Source organism: Octopus sinensis, linkage group LG20, assembly GCF_006345805.1.
Source record: "Octopus sinensis linkage group LG20, ASM634580v1, whole genome shotgun sequence".
NCBI lineage: Eukaryota > Metazoa > Mollusca > Cephalopoda > Octopoda > Octopodidae > Octopus > Octopus sinensis.
The window spans coordinates 24,770,931-24,783,696 of NC_043016.1; the positions used below are offsets into that span (position 1 = coordinate 24,770,931).

Here is a 12,766-nt window from a genome sequence, read left to right on the forward strand (position 1 = left end):
GGTACAGAATTGAGGGTTAGGAAACTAAGATGTGTATGTGAGAGAGAGAGAGATAATGAAAAATTGCTGAGCTGCACAACATACTCTGTTGTCATTTCCCAATCAACAAAATCATCAGGGAGCTCTGCACTTTACAAGATGAGTGGAAAACGCCCTTACTTGAAACACACAATCATGGTACTCACACATACACACAAGCAAAAGGCTTCAGTAGTTTCCTCTCATCTGGTTTCCACTGACATGACATTCATGAACTGTAGAAGATGCCATGCAGTGAAATCAGACCATGTGGTTGCAAAGTGAAAATCTTAACCACACAGTTACACCTCAACTTCTAGTTATTAGCTACACAATGAGTTGCACAATAAAAAAAAATAAAGAGTTAAGTTTGAGGTTTTGTTTTCTATTTCATGATATCAGTGATTAGATTGATAGTGAAAATTAATTCTAAGAAAATATCATGTAATTACCTTTCTTCTAATTCTTTGTTTTCCATGGTGATTTCACATGGTCTGTAAAAATAAGCAAGTAAGAGAAGCAATAATACATGCCATCGCTAATGACTTAATTTATATAGCCATTCTAAATCATCTTCGGACAAACCAGCATGCCAACACTCTAATGCGATCTTTATTCTAACATAATTTAATTAGTATTCTGTGTTCAAGTATTTCTCTTTTGAAATACAGAAACAAAGTTGTTGGCTTTAATGAAGCATCACTAGATGTCTACATACCTAAATTATACACTGTTAAAATATATATTAACACATGTATATTTTATATACACAAAGAATGAATCATTAAAAAATTATGAAGATTTATTTTATTTATAGTACTGTCAATAAACAAATGTAGATAAATATAATTTACAATACCTAAATTTATTATAAAATAAAAGAGAATTTAACCTATCAATTTATTTTCCAAAATTCACCCAATAATAGTAATAATAATTATAATATTAGTATTAAAAATAGGAAAAAAATTCTTGTTAAACGGTTTAGATTAATTAAATCTTAAAATTCAAACCTCCAAAGGAAATATCTTAGTCTGATAGACAAGCAACAGTATTGCAAAAAAAAAATACCAGAAATAATTTTAAAAGATAATTAGCAATTTTAAATTTAAAGAGGGGAAAAAAAAAAAGCAAAGAAATAATTATTGATGTGTGAAGTTTCAAATTAAGCATATTAATTAAAAGTTTAATATATTAGAAATAAAATAAATTAAAATAAAAAGGATAATGGGTAACTGAACAACAAATAGGTAGGAAAGTGGTTACTGGAAGAAAAGCTAACAATAAATTTGATACTAATTCTGTCCAGGCAACAACAACAACAACGCACACTAATATCAAAATCAAAACTCATAGCTGGAGGAAACCTGTCCTGCCAACTTCTATACAAATAAAAGGGAGATAATGAACAGGTAGTACTGTTTACAATTAAATAATCGATATATATGTCTGTCTATGTGTGGAGCAGAGAGAACAGTGTTATCCAATAAATTGATATAGCTGATGGAGCGGGGGGGGAGGAATCTGTTTGGTCGTTTTTGTACTACTGCGTGTTAATTAATAGAATATAGGATGCTCGAAACTCGTGAAATTTGAAGTATAGTTCTAATTAATAATATAGAAATGAAAACCAAATGTTTTTCATATATAGAACTACAAATCATAAGCATTTTTAATTTAAAGTAATACTATCATACAAATATATCTGAACACTCCCCTCCACACACACGAATACACATATATTATGTGTGTGAGGGGTATAGTATAGAAAATAGGTTTATGTTAGCCTATGTATGGGTGAGTGTGTATGTATGTATGTATGTATATATATATTATATACATAAGGTATATATATTGTATGTACTATATATATTGTAGAAAATGTATATATATATATATATTTTCTTTTATCTTTTACTCGGTTCTGTCATTGTACTGTGACCATGTTGGGGCTCCGCCTTGAAGGGCTTAGTCAAATAAAACGACCTCTAGTTATTTCTAAGTCTGGTACTTATTGCATAGGTCTGTTTTGCTGAACAGCTAAGTTATGTGGATGTAAACAAGCCAACGTCGACTGTCAATGGTGTATGTATTTGTGTTTATATAAAAATATTTAATTTGTGAATGTATGTATGTGTGCATATTACATACATGCACATACAAACTTGCTTTATGATATAATTATAAAATTACAGGTTTCGAAGTTCTGTAAACAATACTATATACTTTTTTTTAAAGGCTTGTTTCATGCGTACATACATGGATGTTATGCCAATAACACTTCTCTTCCCCGTAAAGTTTGAAGGACTTCTGTGATCCAATACTTTTAGCACCTGGAGAGGACATCAGACACTATTCTCTGATATTAGGTGTCACAACTCACTTAAACCATTTACATCCACATTTCTAGTAATTGAGATTTCTTCCAACATAGTTTAGTAATAATGTCAACATTGTAATTTTTAAAAAAAATTCCATTAATTAACAAATTGAAATCTACAACTAACTCAAGAATCGTTGTTTTAGTTCTCTCTCTTCCTATATTATGTTCAGTTAACCATAATAATTGGTATACACATCATACTAATCTCCGTTTTGCCTTGCTTTAGTTGTCTCAAGCATTAAATCCCTAGTCTTAAATGATTAAATGCAGATTTTATCTCAAGGGGGAAGGAGAAAAAGTGATGGAATGCCATAAGTGAAAATACTTTCAACTATAATTTTTCTCCACTCAACTCCATTTGAAAAAAATTCATGTCCACGACAGGTTTATTTATGATGAAACCGTTTATATAACATAAAGCACCATTGTGGTTTGCATTCGGTGAAATAATCATCTCAAATAGCTTACAATTCCAGGCAGTTGCTGGAACCAGTAAAAGATGTAATTATTTTCGAAGATGCTTTCATAAATACGTTAGGAAATAAACGAATTAGCGAAAAATATGCCTTAAGGAGTGGAAAATTTCAAAATTTGGTAGAAAATGAAATACATAAGTAATGAAAATAAACAGAGGTGGGGGGAGGGGGCAAGCGAACATAAATCGATAAGAACTAAAATAAATCTTTGGAAATAAAAGAATGACGGCGACAGAAAACGAAGAATAAAAAGCAAACAAAATTCTCAACTACAAACAAAAGAAATAATAAATAATCGACACGATACAAACAAAATGGACCAACAGTTTGCTTGTCTATCAAGTTGATATCAGCATTTGTTTTTGTTTTTGTCAAATGACATCATAATCAACATGAACTGATTCCTGTTTACATATACATACATATACAAACATATATATATATATATATATATATATATATATATATATAATGTATATGTGTGTATGTGTGTGTGTTTACATATATATGATTGACAATCCATCTTCACAGCTGAGAAGAATTTGCTCAAATAATTTGAAATTTAGAACAGATGCTTTCAAACGACTGACAATAATTTGTCAACGAATTGTGTGACATTAATACTATTTTTCTTTTAATTAAAACTAATTAACAAAACCACGCGCGAGCACGCATACACACACACACACTCACACACATAACACATAGATATGTAATACTTTCTTCTCACCTGTATACTGCCCCCATGTTGTCAGTGACACTGCAACATCCAAACCACAAAATTAGGTACGAAAGAAAAGCTCTCAGTCGCAATATAAACAACCCTTCTCTCTTCTCCGAAGGAAGGAAATATAGAAATATCTTATTTTAAAGTGTATATAATATATTAAAACGGTTGAGCCAAGAACACAATAGGATGACAACAGCTCGACAAGTCAATACTTTGAGAAAGGTTATGGTACTTTTTTTTCTCTACAATTAAAAGACAAGGTCGGCCAAATTCAGTTTCGTCTGTACTTTTGGTCGATATCTTTAATTCCTAGTTTCTTAATGGTTTTGTTCCATTCCATAGAAGGTACTATAAACAGAAGTAAGAAAAAATATATATCATAAAAGAGAGCCAAAATGAACAATTGTTGGTTATTGATCGATGGATCGATCGACTGACGTTTTGCTTCGGTTTGTTTTATGGAGGTGGAATGTTATATTTTATGAATATGTAAGCAACGATCTGGCTTAATGATTATTGTTGTTTCAATTGTTATTGCCATTGCTTCTAAGGTTGGCAGCCAGGGATGATCATTTTTGCAAACGCAATAGCAAATTCTTTAGCAACTACAACTAAAAAATACCTCTCAATACTGTGATGTCTAAAAAAGTGAATACATGTACATATACAAAACAAGAGGTATACACAAGTGTGTCTGTGTGTATATATATGACGGATTCTATTTTCAAAAACTGTATATGCTTTGATCGCCTAATTACAAGCGAATTCCGTGAGAAAAACACCCTCAGGACATGTATATATTTATATATATGACAGTTGCAATCATCGGCATTTGAAAAATATCATGAAAGTGTGTGTGTATATATATATATAGCTCCGTCCCGTTTTTAATTAGAGATGCAGCGACAGCAATTAACAAGCATAAAACAACAATAGTGACATGAGATTTAGTGAATCACAAAATAAAATTTGAGAGATAAACAAAACGTTACACTCAGAAATTTATAATAAAAATACTGATATATAAGTATACATTTAGAGTCAAGACCGTTGCAACATTATCATAATAAATTACAAAAATGATTCGAGAAATGAAAATAATACAAGAAAAAAAAAACACTCAGACATACAGGAAGGGACACACTTACCAAATTAAGAATTTAAACATGACGAGAGGAGCATGTACATATAAGAGTGGTGATAATTTAAAAAGCAAGTACGTGTACTTGGTCTCTTGGAGGGAGGTGGGAGTGGTTTAAAATTAAAATTTTGGCTTGTTGATCTATGGGGTTTTTTTTTTCTTCTTTTGATTCAAAGTAACTATGTCGAGTGGGATAAAAGAAAATACGATTTAAAAGGGAAAAGATGTGGGTCGATGTCCAAATATGTTAGAACGATATCTAAGGAAGCTTCCAGTTAGTCGAAGCTAGTAGAATGTATAGCCTTTTCTCCTCTTTTTTTCCTAATTCTTTCTTTCATTCGAGAACAGCACTGCTGTGTACCAAATTACAGAAAGGCAGGCTAAATTTTCATCATTAATATAGATGGATCAACAATACACATGTGTAAATGTATCTGTGCGTGAGTATGTGTGTGTATATATATATACGTATACATACACACAATTTAACTTTGGTGATCGGTTATTGTTTCAACTAAACTATTTCCGCCTACTTACAAAAATATTAGGTAATACATTTTAACACTCGGTAAAATGATTTATATATCTATCTCTATATGTATATAAAACAGACAGATTACACTGAATTGATATATATATATATATATATATATATATATATATAAAACAGACAGATTACACTGAATTGATATATATATATATATATATATATATATATATATATATATATATATATATTACATTATAATGTTAAGACGAAAGTTATGGTTGCAACTGAACATTAATGAAACTTACTTGAGGGAAACAGATAAGAAAATAGCAATATACAATCATAATATGCTTTCATAAAACTTTAATAAAGCCAGGCAGTAAAGACAGTCGTGGGAAGAGAAAAAGATAGGAAAGACACTTTTAGTCAGCTTATCTTTTATATTAAAACAAGACCTCGATGACTCATAACCTTATATATATTTATATATATATACACATACACACGTATGTGTGTGTATGTGTATATATATATGTGTGTGTTTAGGGTTTGTGTTAAGGTTTGGTCCTCAGAGAAATTTGCTGTTGAAGTGGGTGGATCAGGTATAATATTTATAATAATCTGTGAAATATATTATATTAGTGGGCAGGTGAAAATAGGGAGGGAGGACAGTTTTTACGTAAATATTGGATGGAAAAGTTTTATGTATATATTCTAAGCTACAGACAACATATACAAACACATACATTATAGATATATAAATTATATATATATATATATACATATTTATATTAGTGAGTGTGAAGTTTAAATAAATTACACAATTTAGGTAAGAGATAGACAGACGGAATGAAACACTCATAAATAAATTGCAAGGAGGAAAAAATATTTAAGTTGGAAAAAATGAGATGAGAGAGAGACAAACAATTTAAGGGATGAAGGGAAGAATATACTGAAAGAAAATGGGGATAAAATATAGAAAAGCTTAACGAATTTTATTCAGACATATACAGAGAAGGGAGAGAGACAGAGAACGGAATAGAGGAGAGGAGAAATTCAAGGAGGAATTCGAAGCGGCACACACACTCAGAGAAGAAGAAAAAAAAATGTGGAAGAAACATTGGAAAATAAATGTCCAAAAGAAAATCGAACCTCACCTACGCACAAGAAAAAAACCAATATGTTAAATTAGTTAGTTTGTCGTTATTCCAAATTATGTGTTAAGTTATTATTATTACTTAATCATGGACTTGTTACTTACCTGCTCTGTCATATATAGAAACCAAGATGGCCGTCCGACTCGGTTCAACGCTGTACACACTTTCTGTCTTTCTATTTTTCCCTCTCTCTCTCTCTCTCTGTTTATCTATTTCTCTCTCTCTCTCTCTCTTACGTACACTGACAGTGTATGTGTGTGCATATATTTGCATATGTATATTAACCGACCGACCGATCTCTTACTACTACCCACATATAACACTCTGTCTCTCCCTCTCTCAGATAGTCTCTCTCTCTCTCTCTCTCTGTAATACCAGCCCACTCCCTTACTTACTATGCTTGTATCGCCTTTTTTTACTCTCTCTCTAATACCAGCTCACTCCCTTATGCTTGTATCGCCTTTTTTTACTCTCTCCCTTTCTGTCCTTATTACTTTGTCTGTCTCTAATAAACACTTTTATTTTTTTGCCTGTGAACGACTGCCTACTGCTGCTGCCATCAGTTCGCCAAAATACACATTTTTCGTACAAAGTGTACGACTACTCTCTCTCTCTCTCTTAGTCTCGTCTTCTCCTTTACTATATCTGTTTATATTCGCCTTTTTTCTGTTTGTACACTGTACGACGGTTCTGCCTCTCTTTTTCTCTTTGTAAGTCTCGCCTTTACTATATAACACATATAGTAGGGGAGAAGGCATGATTGTTAGAAAGTAGTTTTGACTTCTCCTTCATTCTACGTGGTATCACCCGCCTCTTTTCGTTTGTACGCTATATGCATGAGTGCTGTGTCTCTATCTTTAACACACTTATCTTTTACTCTATCTATTATAGCTCGCCTTTTTTTCTTCGTTTGTACACTATGTGTACGACTGCGGTCTCCCTCTCTCGCCCTTTTTCCTTCTGTATAACAGTCTTAGTTTCTCCCTTATAAAACACCTTTTTCGTTTGTTCAGTTCACATGTACGACTGCTCTTTCTTGCTCTCTCTCTCTCTCTCATTCTGTGTGTGTAACAGTCGTTTCCTTCCTTACCACGTTATTATTTACCTTTTCGTTTGTACGCTGTACCTACGTCTGCTCTCTTTGTAACAGACTTGCTTTCTCCATTATTAACTCTTGCCTTTTTCTTTTGAATACGACATATGATTGCTTCCCCCCCTCTCTCTCTCTCTGTATAACAGAGTCGTTTCCTTCCTTACTATGTTAATTATCATTTGCCTTTTCGTTTGTACGCTGTACGTGCGACTGCTCTCTTTATAATAGACTTGCCTTCTCCATTATTAACGCCTTTTTCGTTTGTACACTGTATACGCTTATTCTTTCTCTTTCTCTCTCGCTGTCTCACACACTTTCTCTCACCCGTGCTCTCTGCGTAATAGACTTACTTCTTCCCTTACATAATTATCACTTGCCTTTTCTAATTGTATCCTGCGTGTACGACTGATTAACTTACACTACCCTTTCTCTCCAACAGATTCCTCTTCACCTTTTCACTTGTACACTTTGAACGAACGCCTGCTCATACCTACTCTAACGTACTCGCCTTATTTCACTATATCTACATTTCCCTTTGGAAATCCATAAAAAGAGAGAAATCTTATACTGTTCAGAACTGTCCTCTTTTATACATTTGGCTCTTTTACGTAAGGAGTCTATATAGACTCTATACGGTTTTTCTCGTTTGTGCAGAATCCTTGCTTACACCTCTAATGTACTCGCCTTTATTTAATAATATCTACACTTTCCATTTGGACATTTTCTTACGCAAATCTATTGAAATAGGAGCACGACTACCCTCTCTTTTATCGATTTGGCACTCTTACGAGTTCGTTTGTACTCTTTGTACGCGTGTACAACTGCCTGCTTACTCCTCAGTTTTTTTTCTACTGGACTTGCATCTCTTTCTAAATCTATTCCATTGTCTATCAAATCCTTTTAGACTTGTTTGCTGGTTTCATCTCTTCGTTTCCTACCTAATCTGTTCACATCACATAAAAGTTGCATTCCCCAACCCTTCCTTCCGCCTATATCATATTCTTTTACTTAATCTTTATCTTTCTCCTTTGTTTTTCCCTCTCCTCCCTCCCGTTACGCTTTCTTGTGTTTTCTTCTCACTCTTTGTCTCTTTATAATCTCTTTTTTTTTTTTTTTTTCGCTTTTTGCCTGTCACACCTCCACTGCTAACTCTGCCTTTTACTTTCTACCTTTCTTTCTCACTCTCTGTTTCCAACCTATCTCTCTTTTCCATGGCCCTATCTCCCCACTTTCTGTCTTTGTTTTTCTCTTTCTTTCTCTCTCTCTTTCTTATTGTGAATGTTCTCTCTATCTATATGATAGATAACGAGGTTATAGTAATAGGAAAGTGTAGGTCTTTCGATTTAATCACATTGGCGAGCGTGAGAGAGATAGAGAGTAGTAGCAGTAATAGTTATAAAGAGAGGCCTAAATTAGATATAAGTTTTTGCCGCCGGCCGTGATGATACTTATTAGTGACAGACAAGGGAAAAGGTGGAAAGGTGTGGCGGTACATTCATAAAAACAAAAACGATTAATGTGATAAGTCTTGTTAGTTTTTTTATTCTATTTCTTTTTATCTCAGGTGGAAAAAAATAAAACATTTGAAAAATAGATTTAAACCATGTTAAACGTTGGAGTATGAAAACAATACTCAGTTCTATTAGAAAAGTAAAGTGAAAAAATTAAGTTAATTTCTTGCGAAGCCCAAATACATGTACACTTCTAAATCTTTTTTATTACATGAGTTTCATGTAATGAGTCATAAATAGATAGATAGGTAGGTACGTAGGTATACATATATGTGCGTGTATATGTACATACATGTGTGTGTGTATATATATATATATATATATATATATATATATATATATATACATACAGGTGAGCACATAAGTGCAAAAGAAGGTGGAAAAAATAGTACTCGAATACCAAAGGTAGAGTAATATACTTTTATTATAGCTGCAAAATTATCACAAAAGCTATTACTCAGAGTAAGTTTTTGTGTTAGTTTTGCAGCTTTAATAAAAGTATATATATATACGAGGTGGTATCAAAAAGTTCCCAAACTAGTTCTGTAGCGCACCAACAGATGGCAGCACACGGTTGCATGTGCAATGAAAGCTATAAGTGACCTTCATGAGGCAATGTAATGAGTGGCATCACTGTGTGTGTGTGTATGTATATATATATATAAAAAAAAAGGTTGGCGAGCTAGCAGAAACGTTAGCACGCCAGGCAAAATGCTTAGTGATATTTCGTCTGCCGTTACGTTCTGAGTTCAAACTATGCCAAGGTTGACTTTGCCTTTCATCCTTTCGGGGTTGATAAATTAAGTACCAGTTATGCACTGGGGTCGATGTAATCGACTTAATTCCTTTGTCTGTCCTTGTTTGTCCCCTCTATGCTTAGCCTCTTGTGGGCAATAAAGAAATATATATATGTATATATATGCATATATATAAAATCAAAATAAGCAACAAGGATATCCAGAGGTAATTCAGTACAATTGTTTCACGCAACTCCATTTAATTGAACAATGCAACTATTACGTCAATGCAACTATTACATTACATATATATATATATATATATCATCATCATCATTGTTTAACGTCTGCTTTCCATGCTAGCATGGGTTGGACGATTTGGCTGATGTCTGGTGAACCAGATGACTGCACCAGGCTACAATCTGATCTGGCAGAGTTTCTACAGCTGGATGCCCTTCTTAACGCCAACTATTCCGCGAGTGTAGTCGTTGCTCTTACATGCAACCAGCACAAGGGCCAGTCAGGCGGTACTGGCAATGGCCACGCTCAAATGGTGCTTTTTATGTGCTCCCTGCACAGGAGCTAGTCCAGCGGCACTGGCAATGACCTAGCTTGAATGTTTTTTCACGTGCCACCAACACAAGTGCCATATATATATATATATGATTTCTTTTGAATGAAACAGTCCTAGTTCTGTAGAAGCTCCTTCTACAAAATAAATTAATTTACTCTGCTATGTATTGAGTACCTTATTTACTGTGGTTAACCCCAACTCAACCCGGGACCTACATATATATATATATATATATGTATGTATAGATGAGTTCAGCAAAAATTTAGATTCAGATGAATATGGTACCTAAGTTGAGGCACCAGAATTTAGTATGGTATTATCCATACAATTTGAAAATAAGGTGATTAAAATCAAAATAAGCAGCAAGGATATCCAGAGGTAATTCAGTACAATCGTTTCACGCAACTCCATTTAATTGAACAATGCAACCATTACATCAATTTAAATGCAGAGCAATCCTCAGCTGCACAAAGACATAGAATTTAATTAAATTAAAACAAATGGACATATTAGTATAATTTTACTTAAAATCTCCAAGAAGTTAAGGAGATAGACAAAGAACATTCTGCCTTCACTTCAGCTTAGAAGCTACTGAGCTGAATCTAAATTCTTGATGAATACATCTATACATATATATATATATATATATATATATACACATACCAGCATGGGAATAAGCAGTTAATAATAAATACAAAAGTGGCAAATCTTAGCCTTCCAAATGAAACCTGTCCCTCTTCTCTTCTACTTACATCCACATGGTGCCTTCTCCAAGTGTGGGAGATATCTTTATTCCCCACCCTATACACGCACAGACACACACATGCACACGTACATACATATTGAAATTAATGAAGATCAGGAGAACGAAGCTTTGCACACTCAAGTTTTATTATACAGCTATTTAGATCGTTCCTCACTTAGACCTTCGCACATTTCTGCTGCAAGCCACTGCACACTGTTAAGTGTGCATCTTGGTGTTAGTTAGTGCAACTTCATCAGGGTTGTTTATTGCTGCTGTGTGGTTTGCACCTGATAAATATGTTTGAGGTATTTTTCAACAAGTGAAACTATTAGTAGACATAAAACATGTACTGTGTCTATTAAATAATATTTATCACTCACCACATGGACTACTTTTTTTGTTCATCCTACCATAATGAAACAGCACATTATATATATTTGAAAAAAAATTAATAGAAATAGCTTTTCTGATAATTTTCCCAATTTAATAATTAGGTGTTTATAAACATTTTCTTTAATATTGTACCAAGGATTTTCTGTTTCTTGTTCTGCTATATACATATATGATATTTTATTATATTATATTACATTTTTTGTATAGTGAAACTGTATACCCCTCCCTGTAAAAAGTGGTAGGAGTCAGCCATTATAAATAGACCAGTTGCTGTTTGTCAGGAAGTGGGTTGAGAGTCGACAGTTCTAGTTGGTGTCTTGTGGGGCTATCAGCGATAGTAAGACTGAATAAGTTAATGTATTACTATTCTAGTATGAAGAGATACAATGGTAACCAATGGCTAGTGACTATTGTTGCTACTAGCATAAACAGCAACTACAGTACAACAGCAGTAGCACATCACACCAGTGGGAGGAACCCACTTTACAACAGTGGTGATGAGGAAAAACAAATTTACATGGAGTAAAGAAAAAAACAAGCACACCCATGCTAGCATGGAAAGCGGACGTTAAACGATGATAATGATGAAGCTGACAGCGAGTTTAAGCTAATTCATGTGGAAAATTAAATAACTTGACAAAAAAGAAACAAAAATCTTGTTGTGCAAACTTATGAAAATCGTAAAATATGGAAGACTTCTTAGCTGGGGTAGTTGAGTTGCAAAAAACAGCAACAATAACAAGTCAAGGAATGAGAACAACAACAAGGATTGCAACTGCAAATGTTACAACTAATGAAGTTGATGACCAAACCGGAGAATACATTTTCATGTGACCATATAGCAAATCCCATAAGCGAATTCAAATATGACCCCAAAGAAAAAGTAGCTTTCAAAGATTTGAACAAATTTTTGAAAAAGAATGTCAGTACTGGACGGATGGAATGAAAATGCATCTAGTTTTAAGAAAACTAGCGACAGCAGGGCATTGCCAAAAAAAGCATCCAACATAAATTTCACCGACACATTTAGTGAAAAGAGCTCACTGTTTAATACTAGATGGAAATGTTTAAACATAGAAAAGAGCAAAGACGAAGACTTCACTACTCACACAAGCAGATTTGAGAGATTTAAGCTTACTCCATATTCTTTCAAGTGTTTGTTTTTTGCACAAGGATTGACAGATAGAAGGGATGCAGAAATCCGAACGAAAATTCTAACAAAACTGGAAATGAACCAGGATTCAACATTGCAGAAACTGCCGGAAGAGTATGACATGATATTAAAATTAAGGCATGACATGGAAGAAATTCAACAGAA

The 12,766-nt window shown here is 33.3% G+C and overlaps 1 protein-coding gene across 8 annotated transcripts in view; it reads right to left on the bottom strand.

The window, feature by feature from the left end:
• Window positions 1–6,682, bottom strand: part of LOC115222519 (kinesin light chain) — a 123,027-nt gene extending 116,345 nt beyond the window's left edge. For 2 of the 8 annotated variants that reach the window (XM_036511651.1, XM_036511646.1), the window contains exons 1-3: window positions 6,500–6,682; window positions 3,608–3,955; window positions 471–512 (exon numbers count right to left, since the gene is read on the bottom strand). In XM_036511651.1, coding sequence (XP_036367544.1) covers window positions 471–512; window positions 3,608–3,624 — 59 coding nt within the window. In that variant the 5' untranslated portion in view covers window positions 3,625–3,955; window positions 6,500–6,682. Of the gene's footprint in view, window positions 1–470; window positions 513–3,607; window positions 3,956–4,755; window positions 4,988–6,395 lie in introns of those variants that run through there. The other 6 variants (XM_036511647.1, XM_036511649.1, XM_036511655.1 and 3 more) reach the window with 6 other exon arrangements.
• Between the last annotated feature and the right edge of the window lie 6,084 nt (window positions 6,683–12,766).